Source organism: Xenopus tropicalis, chromosome 1 (genome assembly GCF_000004195.4).
Source record: "Xenopus tropicalis strain Nigerian chromosome 1, UCB_Xtro_10.0, whole genome shotgun sequence".
Lineage (NCBI taxonomy): Eukaryota > Metazoa > Chordata > Amphibia > Anura > Pipidae > Xenopus > Xenopus tropicalis.
The window spans coordinates 150,789,720-150,810,524 of record NC_030677.2 but is presented as its reverse complement, the minus strand read 5'-3'; the positions used below and the strand labels follow the sequence as shown (position 1 = coordinate 150,810,524).

At 38.9% G+C, this 20,805-nt stretch overlaps 1 protein-coding gene across 1 annotated transcript in view; it reads left to right on the top strand.

Moving 5' to 3' along the window:
* Nucleotides 1–3,271: 3,271 nt before the first annotated feature.
* prodh (proline dehydrogenase (oxidase) 1) overlaps nucleotides 3,272–20,805 on the top strand; it is a 50,771-nt gene continuing 33,237 nt past the window's right edge. Inside the window, exons 1-5 of the mRNA XM_002932075.5 lie at nucleotides 3,272–3,940; nucleotides 6,590–6,798; nucleotides 14,999–15,033; nucleotides 16,347–16,496; nucleotides 20,691–20,755. Coding sequence (XP_002932121.2) covers nucleotides 3,605–3,940; nucleotides 6,590–6,798; nucleotides 14,999–15,033; nucleotides 16,347–16,496; nucleotides 20,691–20,755 — 795 coding nt within the window. The 5' untranslated portion in view covers nucleotides 3,272–3,604. The remainder of the gene's footprint in view (nucleotides 3,941–6,589; nucleotides 6,799–14,998; nucleotides 15,034–16,346; nucleotides 16,497–20,690; nucleotides 20,756–20,805) is intronic.

The window sequence follows — 20,805 nt, the reverse complement described above, 5'->3', positions numbered from 1 at the left end:
CAGATGTTGTTCCTCGTGTGGGAGTTGTAGGAGAGGCTACTTCACTGGCTCCACTTCACTGGCTAAAATTTCCTGTTTTAAAAGTGTCACTTAGACGAAGCTTCTCCTATGGACATGCTTGTCCAACAGATGGCTGCTCTGACTTAGTTGTAACCTATGGTATTTTGATGGATCAATGGAAGATCTCAGCTGTTTCACCAACTACTTGCAAGGCTGTTTAAAGATTTATAGACTTTGCAAATGTTTATTAAGAACTTTTTTTTATATTATTTCTCCTATTACAGATTTAACTATTTCCAGCAAGAAATTTTGTTGGACTCCTCAGGCTCAGTCAGTATTTGAAAAACCTAAGGACTGCTCCAATTCTGCTCCACCTCATCCCAACCTGTCTAAACCCTTTATCTTGGAGGTCAATTCTGTAATCTTTTTTATCAATCCTGTTAGACTTGTGCTTATTTAAAATCTTCTCATTTATTATCAATGGGTCTTTTGTAGCTGCTTCCAGTTCCCCAAAATTCCTGGGAAAGTATTGCTATGAACTTTATTATTGGTTTACCCACATCTTTGGGATACAACACTATATTTGCTGTTGTTGATAGACTTTCCAAGATGGCAAATGGCAGCCATCTTACTGGTCTACCTTCAGCATCTGTTACAGTGCAAGTCTTTACTAAAGAGATTTTTCTACTTAATGGGTTACCCTGGGAAATTATTTCAGACGGAGGCTCCCAGTATACCTGTAAATTTTGGAAATCTCTCTGTATTGAGTTTTTATTTTCTATCCTTATCACCCTCAAACCCATGGCTAGACTGAAAAGACCAATCAGACTCTTGAACAGTACATATTATGTTGTTCTACTCTCCTACAAGTTAATTGTTTTTCCCTTCTTCTTTTAGCAGAGTTTTCCTATAACATTTATCAAACATACAGACTCCATTTTTGACAATTCTGGGTATTATCCTTGAATGCTCCAGGGACTATCCAGAGAAATATCTTCACCGGCAACTGATAAAATTTTTATCATTTATTAATTTCCCTGGTTAACAAACTTTATCAAACTATACAACAGGCTTAGCGGATTTCTTTCTGATGATAAGAGAGAGACGAATTCTGAGTTTAAGGTAGCACACCAGGTTTGGTTGTCCACTTCTCATATGAAACTCTCTTGTCCTTCCAAGAAGCTTGGTCAGAAATGTATTGGTCCTTTTTGTATTTTTAAACAAATGAATCATGTAACTTTCAAGCTGAAGCTTCCTAAAATTTTCCAGATTTATCCCCAGAGAAGTCTGCTCCAAAGCATGCTCTGAGACCGCCCAAAATGTTAGGCACCCCCAAATGACTTTAATCGCCTACCTTTTACCCCGGGCTGGTGCCCCTGCTCAGAGAGAACAGCACCAGCCCGGGGTACCTGCAGCGCTCCCTGCTTCCTGGTTCCCTGCGCGCGCATGCGCAGTAGAGTGAAAAGCCAAACTTTAACAGAGAAGTCGGCTTTTCACTCTACTGCGCATGCGCCGACCGCTGGCATTTTCGGAAAGGGAAGCAGGAAGGAGGAAGCGCTCCAGGTACCCCAGGCTGGTGCTGTTTTCTCCGAACGGGGGCACCAGCCCGGGGTACAAGGTAAGTGATTAAAGTCACTTGGGGGTGCCTAACATTTTGGCACCCCCAAGTGACTTTGCCTTTCCTTCTCCTTTAAAGATGGCTGAAAGAAAGCTTGAATGTATGTGCACAGACTGTAGTACAACAAGTTGCTTCTCATTGAAACCCTATTTGTTTTGTCATTCAATCTAAAAAAGTAAAAAAAACACACTGACAGGTTGCTGTATTACACAGTCTTATTGCACCATACTAACCACATTCTTTGTGTGATATGGGGCTAAATTTAATAAAGATAAAGGTCAATATTTCCTAACCTAATAGAATATTAACATGGGAAAATATCAACCAAGTCACTAAAGAAATAGGGCGTTATTCTCAGCCTATATTTCCAGTGCCAATATTGCATGATATAAGCATTGATAGTTCTGGAATATAACATGACAGTTACTTGTATTACATTGTAGGTTCTTGATTTTAGATAAACAATAGCAAATAAAAGTCACTATTAGACTGGGGCATCTAAGGGCCCACTGTCACCTAAAAGGCTGACCAATCTAACCCCGGAAGCCCCAAAATAGGGTTGCCACCTACCCCTTTAATACTGGCCACATATTAAATTTAGGCTGATGCCACACGAGACTTTGCATTCTCTCGCGTTTTCATGCGTATATCGGCTACATGTGCCTGCACCCGAGCGTATTTCATTCATTCGGGTGCAGGCACAAGTAGCAGGCGTAGGGCACATAAATCAGTTAAATCAGCAGCATGTATTTCAAATAATTGCTAGTTAGCCATGCAGGCTGTGAATTCAATATGTGTCAATAAGTGGTAAGTTGACAACCCTAGCACAAACCCCTCGCTGCCCAACTGTGTACCTACTTTTGCTGCTGACACGGCATGGAAAACATTCAGCCAGAACAAACCACTCCTACTGGCCCATAGATCCTGGGCAGGCAACGGACCTAATGTGGCAGGGACCACTGGGATCTTTCCCCAGGGTCGGACTAACCCACTAGGTCAGTCCCACCCTGCCCACCTTCGCACAATGTGCAATTTTAGTTGAAATTATAGCTTCATCATTTTGGGCCTCATTTTTTCACTAGGTCTGACCTGGCTTTAGGTTTTGGTATTAATATCACCTAAACATTAGATTTTTAAGTTTAGTGACCAGAATGTCAAAATCACTTTTGTAGGAAACTTCTTCCCCAAGTGATATTAACACCAACTGGTTCGGACAGCATGTTTTAATCTCCTGCTTGTTTTTGCTCGTCTGATTACCTATTTCTAAAGTCTCCATCTACTAAAACAGGTTTTGCAGCTTCTCACAAATTTCTCTGGTTCATTTCCATGTCGATGCATATTTATTTTCTGGACAAACTCTTCAATGTTAATGAGACCTAGGGGGAAATGTTATAAAAGTCCCAAAGAGAAAAATCATTTGCACAAATGAGAATAAAAGTTCACATTTCACAATGTAATATTCCTCATTAGACTGTTATTGCATTGGGAATTTGTATTGCGCACTTCCAAGGCATGCTTGAGGGCGGTGATCTTTTGCAGCACACATATTGATTTAGGGACCTTCCTCTCTATAGAAGCAGATCCATGTGGTATAAAATGCACATGCTACATGGCTGAATCCTAATGAGTTCAGCTGAATACCACATGCTGGGTGTTGCTTTCGTGTGGGCTGATTTCTGAAGGGACAAACGCATGACCAATTGTTATGTGATCTGTTTATAAAGAAGCAGCAGCCCTATTCACATACTTGTGTGTATTAATAAGCGGCAGAGAGTACCCAAACAGCCCTAGTGCTTGTCACAACTGAGGTTTTCAGTTTCTCTTACACAACCTGGTAGAAACCAATCAGACAGCGGAGGTGTGTGTGGCTGAGGGGGAAGAGCTTATTTGCCTTGAAATGTGCTACTGCTGAGAAGGAAGCAGCATTTACATGCTGTTGTGCATCATCCCAGCAGAGGTTTCACGTGTATACAATACTGAACACACATGGCATGCAGCAAAATGCCCCCACTTGTGCGACTTGCTCTCAGGCCCCAAGGCTGGGTCATTGCTAGGCTGCAATCTACTGCAGCAGCTCCAAAAGTAAAAGGATCTGCAGATCCTGAGGGGGCACAGCCTGGAGAGAAGAAATGGCAGCTAGGATCCCAAGTGGATCACATAGAAAGAAGCGAGAATCTGATGCTGAAATCTTGCCCTGCTGCTACAATGAACTTTGATAACACTCAGGAAGCTTACAAGAGCAAAGCCACATGGGAGCTGTTGAGAAGTATAATGGTCTTCTGGCTGTGCTCCATTGATACACTTGTGGACCGGAATCAGCAGGTAGGATGCTAAATGTAATAAAGGCTCCCCTCAGTTTCTGGAACAGTGGGTGCATTAATAATGATGCTTTGGCAAAAAAATAACAAGGAGTATTTCTTGTTCCGGGACTTTCCTCTTCTGACCATGCATAAAATTGATTTAGAATATTATCAATAATATATTAGCTCATGTTTATTAACTTTTTTCCTCACTTTTACTTTTTAACCCCCCTGTGACCCTTTCTATTTAACTCCTTTGTGGCCTCCTGTTATAGGCTTTAACCTGCTTCATATCCTTTAAAAGAGCTAGCTCCATAGGCCCTGCGCTGTCTGGGAAGTATGGGAAACTGTAATAAGTTACCACTTGTCTTGTATTATTAGTGGTGAAAATAGCCCACGGGAAGAGTCTGTGCCCATGGGATAGCAGATGTAGTTGGACTGAAGCATTTTTCATCACTATTACCCGACATTTTCAGCTGTAGTTGTTGTTGAACTACAAATGCAACTCTCTTCATGCAATTAAAGTATTTTTGGAAGCTGTGGGGGCTTAAACATCCTATATTTTTATAAAACAGGCTCTGCAGAGTCTGTTTTTTTCCCAAGACTCCTGTGCCACTAAAGATGGCTTTGAGGACACTAAGTATATTATCAGCCTTCACTGCCTTTAGCATTTTTAAACCACATTACTCTTTTCTCTGTGTATTTTACAAATATCCCTATCACATTTGCTACTAAAACACAGCCATTGAGCTGTTGTTCCTGCCTCTCATCATGAAGAAGCCTGCAGCAATTTGCTGAAACAGGTTTTACAGCCTCTGACTAATGTGTATAATATCTGTTTGGTTTCCCACATTTCTGCAACCATTCCTTGTGTATCAGAATGGCTGCCCCTCAAAACTGCTGCTTTCTCAGGCTAAATGTTGCTGATGCTCGTGGCTGCTCTGACAGCAAATCAATACTCTCAGCCATGACACAACCTCCAGTGAGCGAATCCCTTTCTGGGGGTGTGTATTGCTCTGGAAAAAGAACGCATTACACTTGAAAGCTGATGCAGGGGAGGACTCTATCCACATGATCTGTATCTTGCTGGCTGTAGCTACACAAGTTCATGTGTATCCTGCTGCTAGTCAGTGTGTGTGTGTGTGTGTTTTACTGAGGAGTGCAGAGAATATACACATATAAACAGCCAGACAAACACTGCTTTCCATAGCAATTGCAATTTCAAATAACCACTGAAAATCTGTAATGTGTAATGGAAAGATTTTGGGTGGAAATCCCGTTTAACTGATATAAAACTGAACAGGTAGTTGGGGGGACACTGCATTCTTTATTAATAAAGAAGGTGGGCACTATTAGGCTAATTTGACCATAGGGCTGGGTAATGAAGTCTTTGAGTGAGGACCGCATCAATGAGCTGATGCAGTCGCTGATCCAATGAAAAAATCAATGCTGCCCAATCCAGATGTGGCCAATATTTGGCCAGAAATCAGTCGGAGAGGCCCATTGGAGGTCCCCGACTAAAAAAGTCTTAAGGACACAAATCCACAGCTTAAATCTGCCCATGTATGACCACCTTTACTAAGCAAGTTGCTACAAGTCTGCAAGCAGATACATTGTTGGACAGATTCAGCCATGCACAGAAAATCCCCCTCATAATGGACTCCTGCTACTCCAGTCACAAAAGAGGGGGTTGTGTACTTTAATCATCTACTTCACAAGGGCCAGACATGAAGTAGCTTCAGTACTCCAGAACATATGTTTGGCACAAACCCTTTTTATCGCACTCATGCTGAACAAGGGGATATATTGCATCTTTAAATGTCTTTATAATCAAACAGCCTCTTGTTATTAGGTTAAGGTCCTTGAAAGGCATCATACTTATTCTGACTTGGAGTATAAAAACTGGATCAAACAAGTCTGATTTATTATAATAGGAACACTGATGTGGCCTTAAGGTGGCCATATATTGACAAAATCAGTCAACAGCTTATCAGCCCAGACGGGCCTACCCAACCAATATCTGGCTGAAAATCGGGCAAATGTCAATTGGGCAGGTTTAAAAATCTCATTGGGGTGAGTAGCATATTAGATGGTTGATGTGGTTCTCACTCTGATGGCCTACATCCCATCAATTTGATTGTTTGGTCAAATAATTAGATTTATCCAATATTGCCAAACGAGCTGCTCTTCATTGTATGGCACGTGAGATGACCCTAAAAATAATGTATAACCACTGCATGCAGCTTTAATTAGACCACAATGTTCCTTTTCTGATCCAGCTAGAAAAATCCTATTTGAGGCCTAGCAGTCAGAGCTCCTGTACTTGCTTAAAAAAACCTGATCTGCAAAAAAATGTAAGTGGTTCTTTAATCCTAAAGAACTATTTTTGTCATAATAACTAATTGCCATTAACGGTCCAATGTATGCAAACTGCCAAGTAGGTCTCTTTGTGAAGAGAGTTGTATCAGCTTCGGGACTAGTATATCAGTGTTTAATAATGTATGCTACCAACACTTCCTGATGAAAGTGAAAAATCACACTATAACAACTAGCACAATAATACATTAGCATTTTATTATACTTTTTTCACTTCATATTTTAAAATAAAGAAAAAAACAGTTCATCTCACTTATACATTGAGTTCCTTTTTTTCCCTGTTTTCTAACTAAAGATTTTAAGCTTGTCTAAAAAAGTCCTTGGCCAGAAGCTTTTTGAGAAAATGATGAAGATGACTTTTTATGGCCAGTTTGTTGCTGGGGAAGACCAAGAATCTATCAAACCAGTTATCAGACGCAATCAAGCATTTGGTGTTGGGTCAGTCTTGGATTACAGTGTAGAAGAAGACCTTACTCAGGAGGAGGCAGAAAAGAAAGAAATTGAGTAAGTATTCTTATGTTTTTGAGTTTGTGGGGATAAAAAGAAACTGTTTAACAACAAACTAATAGTTGAGTTGTTCTTTAACCACAAGCCAGTAACAGTAAAGAGAGAAAATATCCTTTTGGTAATCTACTGCATTAAGGTTCCATAGACATTCATCACTTCTTTAAAGTGATACTGACACTTAAAAACTGCCCATCAAAATGTTAATGTACATTACATGACAGTGCACGTCATATACTAACCAGTGTGGTTTTGACAACTTTGTGTGCCACTGCTCTTATAGTATATCTGACCGTTTACCAAAAAGTCTGTGACTAGTGATGAGCGAATCTGTTCCGTTTCGCTTCGCCGCAAAATTCGCGAATCTTTGAAAAGATCCGCGAGACGGCGAAAAATTCGCGAAACGGCGAAAATGTTGTGCGACAAAAAAAATTGTCGCCCGCGGCTATTATTTTGTCGCGCGGCTATTGTTTCGTCTCCCGCAGCGATTGTTTCGTCGCGCGGCTCTTGTTTCGTCGCCCGCGGCTCTTGTTTCGTCGCCCGCGGCTATTGTTTCGTCGCCCGCGGCTATTGTTTTGTCGCGCGGCTATTCTTTCGTCGCCCGCGGCTATTGTTTTGTCGCGCGGCTATTATTTCGTCGCCCGCAGCTATTATTTTGTCGCACGGCTATTGTTTCGTCGCGCGCGGCTCTTGTTACGTTGCCCGCGGCTCTTGTTTCGTCGCGCGGCTCTTGTTTCGTCGCGCGGCTCTTTTTTCGTCGCCCGCGGCTATTATTTTGTTGCGCGCTATTGTTTCGTCGCCCGCGGCTATTATTTTGTCGCCCGCGACTATTCTTTTTTGACGCTGGCGACAATTTTTGGACGTGCGGCGAATTTTTCCGCGGCGAAATTTTTCATCCGTTTCGCGAAACAATCCGCCAATGGCGAAACGCGGAAATTCGCCGCGAATCCATGCCTGGCGAAACTTTTCGCCCATCACTATCTGTGACCTATGTAGCCGATTATTGGGACCTTGAAAAATGAACCATTTCAATGTCTATAAAGTGAAGGGTTTTTTTTTTTTACCTATGTATATCTAAATAAAATGTTTTTTTTACTTTAGATTTTTGATACCTGCCAAGCATTTTAATATTTTTATTTTGAAATACTCCCTGGGAGGGGGAACAATTGGCAAAGTAATCGGATACAGAAACCATGCCCCCAAATTCTCCAGTTTGGTTCATTTTAGCTTTGACTGATTGTAGAACCACACAAGTTCCACAGAATGTAAATGCCCTACATTACAGCTGTAGTCTGGTTAGCACCTTTGTTTTTTCCTTTAAGGCACAGTAGAACTAAGCCGCATTGCCTTTATGCTTGAGTTCTTATAACACACTCATTTAAAAAAAGGAGAATGTCAGTATTATAGATTCAGTTTCAAATACCAGGGTACCAAAACCCTAAACTTTTATCCAGCTAGCACATAAATAAAATTATAGTCCAATTTTATGATTATGTTGTTCCAGCCACACAAAGCAATCCAAATCATCTGTACCCCAAAAGATGTTGCATCATCTTCTGTATTAAACACAAGATCACCATGAACCCTATGGAAATGGTGATGTAGTGGCAAAAAGTGAACTTTAAAACTGCCTCTTAAAGTACCTCTTCAATATTGTCTTTTCTCTTGCAGCCCTTGCATTATAGAATAAATATTGAAGGATATGGTAACACAAATACATTATTGTTGCAAGGAATTCCTTTTGCTCCTTACACCTTTACTGTTAGGACAGAGAATAGGTCTTTGTGATGCTATTTTGCTACGATTCTGCATGTAGCTATGTAAAAAGTGTTGGGCAAACTGTGTGGAGGTAGTTTATGTCTTTTATACTTCATGTCTATTTGTGTCACTGGAAACACAGTGATCCAGGGACTGGTCCGATTGCTATCACGGACTTAGGAAGTGCAGCAAATTAAAGAGGCTTCAATAGGGTTTTTTGCCTTCATCTGGATCATCTAGCACTTATATGTAAGCATTAAATGTTGAACGTGATGGATTTGTGTCTTTTTCAACCTAACTTACTATGTTACCTGTAATCCAGTTCCTAGAAGCATTATCCTCTTTCTGTTCAATTATAATAAATCCCTTTAATCTCAAGAGCAAAAGTTTCCCACATATGACTTTACAGATCATAACAAGAGTCAGTTTCCACAAGGTCTGTATATTTTACAAAATGTATACTATCTTTATTAGAGAAATGCATTTACCTGTACTACATGCTTCTGACCTGTAGATCCTTCCTCAGGTGCGTACGTGTCCAGGAATCTGAAACATGTAGTGTATGCATTGTTTTGTTCAAAGAGCAATGTATACTGACCTCAAAGAGAGTGATTCATTCCATCCTTTGATTTTTGCTTTTGTGGTGTCCTTTCTTCGTGACAATACTTCATCTTGCCCCTTTGTGAAAGTCTTCTGTGTTGTTATTAATTTTATCTGTTGGGTTTCGTGCTTTACAACTATTCATACCACACCTATATAAATGCAGGGCTATACAAAATGGAAATTAAAGAACATTTGCAAAGTTGATTTAATAAATGTACTCTAAAAATTACTAAGTTCATAAACCTGGTTGTATCCACTGTGTGCCTACCTTCTGTTTCACAATCAATCCTATTCTTCTATGCTAACATGCTAGTTTGGAGACTTGCATCTGATCGGAAGCCCAGCAATAAAAGCGACCACTGGATAGTTAATATTCATGGTATTTTTTGGTTCTGCAATAAATAGACCAGTTTAGGCCTAATACAACAGGCTCACACTAACACACGTATACCTTTTGGAAAATATATCAAATAATTTTTTTAAAAACTGTAGTGACTTTCATTAGACTGTAATTATTTCATCTTTCATCAATTCTTTCATTTTAAATCATAAATTGTATCCCACAATAACTGTATTAAATGTAAAATGAATCTTTATTTTCCTTTATTTTTAGCACTGTGCATTTTTCTAAGTTTGTAATAATTTATTACCTGTGCAGCTAAGTGTGTTTTTAACATCTGCCCTTTTTCATCAGCAAGGTACAGACTAGATTGGCTGTGTGTTAGGAGTGCATTTTAGAATGCTGATTGGTTAAGTGTTAATGTTAGAGCTATACTCCATGCAATGAACTGGAAAGGTACATCTAATTCAGCTTGACCTGGTTGCTTAACAGAACAACATCACAGTCTGCTTTTCCTTGCCAACCAAATGGACAAGCTTGGCTTTCATTCAGTGTAGCAATAAAATCATCCTATGAAACCCCATTGGCTTGTCTGGAAGCTGTGCCCTTGGGTAATCTAGGTTGTTTTCTAAACAGCTTTAGACGAAAAAGCAGAACTAGCACTATACAATTATAAATTATTGCATTATCTGTTGTATTGTATTGTGTATGCAGATATTTATATAGCACCACAAACATCGATTGCAAGGTGTGAACACAAACAAGGGTAATTATACTGTGAATTAAACAGTGAGAATAAATTATGTAAATGCTAAGAATTTAAATAGCTGGAATGAGGTCCCAGGCCTGAAAAGTTACAACATATGAGGAAGAGGAGATAGACAGAAACAAAACAGGGAGGGGGATAAGTGTGTTCAGTGGTGTTTTAATGCAAGGGAGGACTACTGAAAACTTATTTTAGAAAGTGATTTCCAAGGAAGTTTGAGAATTGTCAGTGTGGGAGTTTGTCTAATTGAAGATGGTAGAGCATTCTGGTGCCATAGGGCAAATCCAGGAGAATGGTTTTATTTGTGAGATGTATGGTCACTAAATTTTGGGAGTAGCAAAGGAATGCAGTGGTTTCAAGCACAGGGTGAAAATGTTGTACTTTATGTGCCACATAACTGAGAGCCAGGAGAGAGACTTTAAATTACTTTACAAAGGGGAGGAAACCGCTTTGGATGGATGAGATGATGAGCAGTAGAAGTAAGGATTGATTGCAGTGACTGGAGATGAGGTTCTGGGAGAACAGATAATAATATGCATGCATGACTGTGCAATAATATTAATGTTTCAGATATGTCACCTTTTTATGAATTTTACTGATGAAGTAAAAACTTTTTTTCTGTTTAAACCTCTTTTACAAAAGTAAGAAAATAAATGACTTCTTTTCCCTTTCAGAAGAGTCGGAAGTTTAAATAGCCCTACTACATGAATCCTGCTGTGGTTCATTAACAACCTTCTATATCTCAAAAGACTTTTAGAGAGTCAACAGTGACGCCATATCATCCGCACATTAATCATTCAGTGCACACAGAAGCAAGTGCCAAGAGGACACTGTGACTGGGCACAAGGCTCTGGCAGCTCTTTCTCTTGCTACTGTATGCTTAAACATGAACTCTCACATCTTTAGAGCATTAGTACTCTCTCTGAAGCAAAAGATAAAATATATATATTTTTAAACATTTTAAATCCAATACACATGTCTTATAAACCTGTCCCTGCTAAAATATATTTGAACAGGAGATAATTTAAAAAGTCACTTGCTGTTAACCATCATGCTGCGCACTTTGCAGTGATTAAAGGGAAAGAAGTCATGTCATCAGTAAAACATAAGGCAATAAAGAATATGCTTAGGAGGTTTGGACTAAATATTGGGTAAATGCTGCTAAAAGTTATGCTTTGTGGGCCTCCTTTGGTATAGACACACAAGCTTGCTATTTTGTGATATTTTTCTTTAAAAAAACTTTCCATTGCTGGAGAAAAATTACAGACTGAGGTATAATAGAGCCTATATTTTCACTGAACTGCATCAATTATGTTGCGGAAATGCAACTGGCTATACAGCCTAAGCCACTGTATACTGCTGCTGTACTAAACTCCTTAGTGCAGCTAACTAGATAAAACCATGCTTGCTGGGAGTTCTATAGGTCTACCATGAATTCATATAAAAGACATAGAAGCAAGTAGTCCTCTGGTTTTGAATTTCTCAGTTGAGTATCCGCAGTAAAATTTTTATCACTATAGAGAGGAGGATGGTTTATTTCCTCTGGCAAAAGAAGCAAAATGTTTCTACTTTTCTCATTTAACTTCAGACTGGAAAATGTTTTTCCTATTTAAAAAAAAGTGTAGGAAGTTATTCATATTGTGCTTTTCCAAACACTTTACAGCAATCATGGAAGCCATTATAGGTGCAATAAGTATGCTGTTACACCAGGAGATTAAGTGACTTGTCCAGAGTCACAAGCAACTGTGAATTGAACCAGAGTCTATAGCAGAAGATCCCACTTAAAGGTTGATCACTAAATCTCTTTGCCAACTGTATTGAGATTATTTTAGAGATAAGTACATATTGCAAATATCAACATTTCTTCTCTAATTACAGTGCTCTAGAACTAAAGCTTAATTCAAAAAGTAGGGCAGAACCACAGCCCTTTAGCAGGGAAGATCTGTGCCTCTAAAGATGCCCCTAGTATCTCCCCATCATCTTTTCTGCCGATTCACTGCACATGCTCTGTACTTATATATATTTCATATTAGACTGTATTAATATTTATCCATACCTGCATCTTGCCCTGGCTTTGGAGTCTTCCAGAGCAGATAGACCTAAATGAATTCCATAATTTCATCTTCACACATACTGAGTTATTGCTGGCTAAACAGTTCCTAGTTGCAGTGCTCCATTCTGCCTTATCTAACAGCTTTGATAAGATGGGAAATCTTATCTACACCTTTGCTACTGTTATATGGCTTTGCTTTGCCACAGAGAGAAAAGCAGACAGTTTAGCAAGATGTAAAAGACAGGTGTTAGACAGCAGAGCTGGTATGGGAATAACCTGCCATGCAGCAGACTTGAACAGGTTTAAAAAAAAATCTTCAGAGTTCTAAATACAACATGTTGGCAAAAACGTGAAATTTATATTTGTCTCCCTGACATGCAGGTTTTGTTTTCAAAATGGAATATGCTTGCATATTATACCATATAATGTCTAAATGAGCTGTATTAATCTGTAGTTACACTAGAGGCCTCTGCATTAGCCATGCTAGGTATTGTTTCTATGCTCATACATTCACATTTAGTTTCAAACTGCATTGGGTAAAATGACAAATGCCACTGAAGCGCAGTTCTTTTAATTATAAGAATGCTTAACTATCCAACTAGGTCCATGCACATTGCTAAATGCTGTGGCATCTGCTTAGAAGGATATGGGCACAATTGACTGACAATGGGAAAAAAACAATGAGACATGCAGTCTCAGAAGGCAGCAGTTGGCAGGTTTTTTTTTTTTTGTTTTGTTCATGTATGCTGTAAATCTTTTCTAATACACTAAATATCTGTTTACAGCTGCATATGGAATAATTCTGGCCATATAATCCTATAAATTCCCCACAGATTCCAACAATAATTGGGGATATGTGTCAGGATAGTGCTGGATGCATCTGTATATTGTGCATGAATCTGTATGATAAGCTTTACTGTCTACAATATAATCTTATACTGTAAGTCTTGTGTGTACATGAGATGTTTGCCTTTAAGGGCGCTGTCACTTGCGGTGCTTCTCCTCTTCCACGGCAGTGAAGAGCCCAACAATACCTGGAATAAACTGAAATCATCGCATGTAAAACAAATTACATGCAGTGATCCTGAGTTTTTGGTGCGATTACCCAGGATTTCGACATATAGCGTGTATTAAATGTGGTAATTTTAACTAATACAAAGGGGCAGGTATTGCTGGATGCTTCATCACCCGCAGGAAAGGAGAATATTTAAATGAAAAAAAAAAATAATTTGTGCTTTATGTTTCATTTGAAAAAGACTTTTATTATACTGCTTTTTATGTCTAGGCGACAGGTCCCCTTTAATGTTTGCTAAAATGTAGAGGTAGAGGGTTCTACTATGACATTTTGCATAATCTTTAACACAAATTGTGAGGGAACTTCGCATTATTCTCCTTCAGGGTGTCTGTAATCTAGCACTAACCTACTAAAAAAGAAATACATTTTTTTCTTTAATCCTACAGTGTGGGAAGAGAGCCACATTCCCAAGGGAGAGCGAGTTCTGAATTTATATAACCATGTAATGCTAAATGTCTCCCCATGTCCTATGGCTGTTTTATACCATCAGTACATAGATAATTTCTAGGTATAATCTTGAAAATGGACCCCTTATCATGCTCTGCACATAACTGCCTGTTTAAAGAATGGGACTTTCCACTTGACTAGGTAGATTATTTGGCTAACCTTCCTTCTGTTCTGTGCTAATGGGCATAATGTTTGCAAAATTACGCAACAGTGGAAAAGGTTCTGGTGTTCTGCCAGGGTTATTACGGAATGCAGGGACGTACTAATGGTGTGCAGAGAGGAATGTATTGCATTCACACCCCTAACACACCCCCTGCTCTGATTGGATGAGATGGGTAGGCTTGTGTGTCTGGGTGTATGGCAGTGAAACGCGCTGTTCCATGTTGTTATCTGATATGTAATGTAATGTGACTTTTATGATGCTGAAATTTAGGGTCAAACATTCTGCTCTCTGGTTTATAATAAATGAATGCGTACATTGAGTGCCAGTAATGTTAACTTAGTGTCTCTAACTTCCCTTGTGGGCTCTGTCCTCTCTGTTCTCCCTCTGCTGCTGGGAATCCTATTTGCTTTGGCATTTTGTCTGCTGACTCACTTTTAAACAATGTGATATATGCTGTGTAATGATTTTAAGTCTGCAAAAAAAACAGAGACAAAATTCACCACACATCACCAGGCTTCTCTGCGTAAGAAATGGCGTAAAATCTGCATCATTTTATTTTTTTTTTTTCCGCTGGAACTTATGTAATATAATGGCATAAAATCTGGCATTTAGATGGCAAACTTCTCCATTTACTTTACACAGCTTTTCGGCGAATTTCCTTTTACACAGCATAATATGTAGGCCCCTATATGTGATTTGAAACCTCTGTGTGGTCCTTCTAATTGCTACTACCTGTAGTGAGCTTTTACTAAATGCACTAAAAAAAAAGATTTCTAATGTTCCTTACATTATATGTACAGTATAATTCCAAAAATAATAAATACTCTTCAAACCATTTGTGGACTGCATGCCCAAATATCTTCTCTGTGTTCTTACAAAATGTTTTGTACACTAAAATACATTTGCCATGTACATTTGCCTAAGAACATGCCCAAGTCTGTATATTATACATATTTGCAGAATTGTGGGTTTTCACTTTTTGTTTTTGTTTGTAGGTCTAGTACAGCTGAAGCGGAAAAAGAGAATCTTGGTAAGCTGTGGTGTGATTGTTTTGTATGTATTTACTTGGAGTCACGCTCCTGTTTGCTTACTGATATTGCACTCCCAATTACATCACTAGCTGCTGGGAACATTCTATTCTGGCCGAGACTGCTTTCTTCTGGATTTGGCATACGCAGAAAGTATCCTGAAGTGCAAGGCAAAGTCATAAACCAGTTTAGGGCTCTGTGTTGCCTTTACATACACCCTCCTCTAATTATATCTTGCAATGCACAGCTATGAAGTAAGTGGCTGAGGATACTAGGTGATACAAAAGAGCCAAATGGAAGTGAATTGCACATGCATAACAATATATTCCACTTACATTTAAAAGATCTTGCACTTTTATTCGGTATTTTGTACATATGCTATCTGGGATTCAGATAACGTGCTGAAACATAATATAATGTGAAGGGAATGCGCACACTAAGCAAAGTTGCAATTAAGACATTTTACTCTCTCCTTACATGTGGGGACCATTATATTTGTAACATTTGTATTTCAGATGTACATTTGCTGATATTTTTCTATTTATAAAAGACAACAATACAAATAATGGAGGATGAACAATACCTCTTTGAAAACTGTTTAGACATGTTCAGAGATCAAGGCAGCCTAATCCTCATTTAGTCTTGTTACATTTATGCATTCATTCATTCATGCTTGCAAATTTGCTGCAAATTACATGTTTCGCCATCAGTGTTTTTTGCCATAAAAGTTTGGACTTCTTGGTTATCACACCTTACCATAATGTCCCATTACAAAGTGGATGTTACCTTGTCAAAAGTCTGAGTTGAGAAGAACGCAGCGAAAAAACACCCCATGCATTTTGCGTGGAAAAAATGTAGTAAAAACACGGCCATTGGCTTTAACTACTTTGTGTGGAAAAAAACTCACAAAAAAACCCATTTGTTTCAATGTGTTTTGTGAATTATTTGCAAATTTGTTCATCAATAATATTCATCAATAATATTCATCAATAATAATAAAAATTGTCATTCACTATTAGCCTAAATTTCCCAGTGCATTCAAGGCAACAGTGTACTCACCTTCTTAATTACACTTACAGTATATGTGGTTTCATGTGAGTTGTAAATACAGTGTTGTGTTATGATCTATGTGTTGATTATAAGATTATTCTCATCTATTTCCTGTAACTGAAGTATGAGGAAATTCCATCCCATAAGTGTTGCTTACTCCTACTTATAGTATAATTTATGTTTGAGCTATATTCATTTTTTGGCAAATGTTTCACTGGAGGCTTTTAATGAGTTTTACAATAATCATTGAGATGTATCTTACCAGGTGCAGAACGTCGAGAGAAGAAATACCAGGTTCAGCCTGGCTTTGGTGACCGCCGAGGTGGAGTCATTAGTGCTAGGACATATTTCTATGCTGATGAAGCAAAATGTGACCATCATATGGAGACCTTTCTTAAATGTATTGATGCTTCAGGTAAGTGCTGTCAATCTAAGTCACTGGCTATATATCCTTTGTCTCAATTTGTCTTATAATTTAGCCAAGTGGGTCCATCATTTGGACACTCAATACTACTATAACAGGGTTTTGTTTTTTTTTGCCATTTTGAATATATTCTAAACATCAAGACAAGAGATGAGGCCTTCATAAATAACCTTTTTTACTTTTTAACTAAAGGTGGCCATACATAATAAGATTTGCTCATTTGGCGAGGTTGCCAAACAAGCCAATCTTTCCCCCGATATGCCCACCTTGGGTGGGAGATATAGTGCTAATTCAATTGCATTGCAATGAAGGGGATAAGAAGAGCCTGAGCATCAAGGAGCCGAATCGGTCCCTGATCCGACAAAAATCAAGTCTGTCCAATTTACATCTTGCCAATTTTTGCCCAGATATCGGTTGTGGAGGCCTGTCCCTAGGGCCAAACGATCGGGGCATATAAGCTGCCAAGTCTGTCTTGAAGACCCAAATCGGCAGCTGAAATCTGCCTGTGTAAGGCCATCTTTAGGCTGAGCTGATCAGAATCCATCCATCAAATGTGCGCTTATGAATGGTCTTTAAAATCAGATTACCAGTTATAATCTTTCTTCCTTTCTTCATCTTAGATGCACACAGTGTTTATTTTTATTTTGAATGTGGTATTCTTTTGGCATAGTTCTGCTGTCCCTATTGACACAACTTGGCGTGAGAACCCTGGAATTACCACTTTTAGGATGGCAGTAGCTCCAAGGTTTTCCAGTGTCAGTAGAACCTCTTTAGCAGAAGAGGCAGGATGGATGCAGTAGCACTTAGCGCAGCTGTACACAGTGGAAGTACAAGTGCTAAAGTGAATGATGACAATAAGTGAAACATTTTCTGTACATTTTAGTGTGACCGTTAAAAACTATGATAATCCGATACTGTAAACCTATTGCAACAATCAGTGTGGGAAAAACCCACATGTGTATTAGACCCATATTTAAAGAGACTTTTTGTTTCAGGCAAGTAAACTTTATAGTGCTTTAAAAGGGTAAAACAGATCTACTCATGCAGTTATTGTATTTTTATTAAATCTTGGCATATTCTGTATAAAATGCACCAGAATTTAGTGAGCCTAGTTTAGCAAGCCATTTCAATAGTGAAACTTTGGTTAGCATGGATGTAGCAGTGGAGTCTCTGGGCAATCTTTAGTAGAGGTATGGTCTGAATCCAAGTACCTTTTGCAGGCCTCATTATTTATATAAAGTACTACAATCCAATTGATGGTGCTTCAGCTGTTGATCAACTACAACCGCTAGTATCTTTTCAGGTATCTTTCATATTGGGAGAGTACTTTAGTACCAAAAGAAAAGTTAACAGAATATGCTACATTAATATAGAGTGTTACTGTTGCCATTCTGCCTTTAGGTGGCCATACATGGGCTGATAAAAGCTCATGATTTGGTCCTTGCAGACTAAGTCAGCAGCTTTATTGGCCTGTGTATGGTGGCAGGCTGGCAGCTGATGGCCAGATATATATGGGGCAGGTTTAATTTTCCTGTTAGATAAAGGACCATAGCTGCACGTTGATACAATCCTCATCCCAACTCCCTGCATAGCAGGAATTATGATCTCATTGTTAACCCAAAGCCAAAATATTGGATCAGCCTGCTACTGCCATCCTCAGGGTGGGCACATCAGTGAAAAATCATCTTAGCCTGTATGGCCAGTTTTACTTTGCCTGACATTTAACACTGTTACTATCTTCTGCAGCTTTGCAGAGCCCGGGGGGACCTGTCCCTATTTGTTCCCCACTAAGAATTGCTCTGTATATTGGTGTTTTTTTTTATTTCATAACATCAGTCCCAATACAGCTATTATAAATATGCAGTCAGATAAGACTTTCTCTACAGAAAAATCTATATTGTATGAAACATTTATAAGAGTATGTTTGGCATTTGAATTTTGATTGTGTTCTTTCTGTAACCTGTGGCATAGTTTATAATTTCCTTTGATTTATCAGTAAAAATGAAATTGTATGCTGGAGTTATCATTTGCCACTGCACTTTTAATGTTCGGTATCACTGGGCTCATAAATCCCCACTGACAGAATATAATAGCTTTACTGATAATACCTTTTTATACAGTGCTTCTGCTTGTACAAAATTCTATGCAGAAAGAGTGCAAACTGTATAAAGGCTAGGTTTGCTGAACAAGGCTAACATTTGTTGTCACTTTTACAATGGATAGAGTTATAATTTCTATAATTCCTAGGTAATGATGCCATATTAGGTTCTGGCGCCAAATCAAAAATGCCCTATTACTCAACATTTCTTCTGGAAGGGTAAGGGGGATGTCTATCTGATGTGCAGCTTTGCAAGTAGTAGTCAGCACAGCAAATCATATAAACTTTAGGACAGTGCAGGTTCTCCAATGGCCACTTCTCATTGGTACATGAAAGTGTCTCTTTTATAGAATGCCATTATTGCACATGGCATTAGAGCAACATTTCCGGTCTTATATGGCCCCTTTGTTAAGCTTGATAAAGGGGCCATATAAGGCCTGATACATTGCTGTAGTGCCCTGAGAGGCATTTTTAAAAAGATAAAAAGCGGTAGGGATGTAGCGAACCCGCGCAAAAATGTTCGCGAACCCGTTCGCGGACTTTCGCCAAAACTCGCGAATATTCGCGAACTTTGCGAACCCCATAGACTTCAATGGGAAGGCGAATTTTAAAACCTAGAAAAGCCATTTCTGGCCAGAAAAATGATTTTAAAGTTGTTTAAAGGGTGCCACGACCTGGACAGTGGCATGCAGGAGGGGGATCAAGGGCAAAAACTTCTCAGAAAAATACTTGTAAAAAAAACGCCAAAACAAAGTGCCAAAAAAAAAAACGCAAGCTATTCCTATGTATATGCATAGGCGATAAAACGCGGCGAAAAAACGCGGCGCCAAAAAAAACCGCGGCGAACCAAAAGTGGCGAACATCGGCAAAAGTCCGCGAATTTTCGCGAACGCGAACACCCGATGTTCGCGCGAATTAGTTCGCCGGCGAACAGTTCGCTACATCTCTAAAAAGCGGTGCTGTTAAAAATCCAGGTATCTGATGTGCAGCATCCAGCAGTTATGATGTACACTGACTGTTAGCACAGGGTGGTGGGAATTGTACTTCAACAACAACTGAACAGCTATAGGTTAAATTATATGTAATAAGGCTTTACAGTGGGCGATTTGCCTGGGCCTCAACACTGATAAGGCCAGCCCTAATATTTAACCCCCTTTTTCTAGTCATATTGGAAATATTATTATATTAATATGGGGGTGGGAGATACTTCCACATTGTAACAAAGAATGGGCACACAGAAACTGAACTTGTTTACTGAAGTTCAAAGGCATATACTCCAAAGTGTGGGGTTTTCTTTCCCTTGGGGACCCAGAGCAGCATCTATGCTAGGGTATCTTTGAAAGTCCGTTAGGGTGATATCTGTAAAAAATGGATGTTTGCTTTCCTATATACATCTGAAACACAGACTGGGGGATAATTAGGGAGATATGTGGGGGTAAACTCCAATTTTCTTTAGTTATGGCTCTTCATCGGTTTACATCAAAATTATAACATTATTGGCAAAACTTTAGAATTTGTTCACCTATGTTCTCAGACAATTTGCAGTTTTTTATTGTATTTTTTTAATGATTTCTCTTTCAGCAGCTCTCCAGTTTGAAATTTTAGCACCTTTCTGGTTTCTATGGCCCAAATTACCTTAGCAACCAGATAGTGGTATGAATGAGAGACTGGAATTTGAATAGGAGAGGCCTGAAAAGACAGATCCCTCATAAAAAGTAAAAATAACAATAAATTGTAGGCTCATAGAGCAACAGTTCTTTGGCTGCCGGAGTCAGCGACCCCCATTTGATAGTTGAAAAGAACTGGCCATTCCATAACATACTAAAAGTTAACTTAAATGTGAACTACGTTTTAAGAGGACTCTTTAACATTGCAAAGTAATGTAGTGGGACAATAAGTCTTCACGGTTTTTACTGAAGATGGAGAAAATGAAGGCAAAACACAACTTTCTAATGAGATTACCACTCTAAAAGGATGTTGACATCTAGGTTGACACTATTGTGATAAATAACCACTCCCACAAATTAACTGTATTTACCATTCCAAATCACTTAACACACAGTAATTATTTGTATTTTTGCTTACAGGTGGTAGTTCAGAGGATGGTTTTTCTGCTATTAAGTTAACAGCATTAGGACGACCTCAGTTTCTGGTAAGAATGATGAAATTGTGACTCTGATTTAATAAGCCATGCAGCTTATA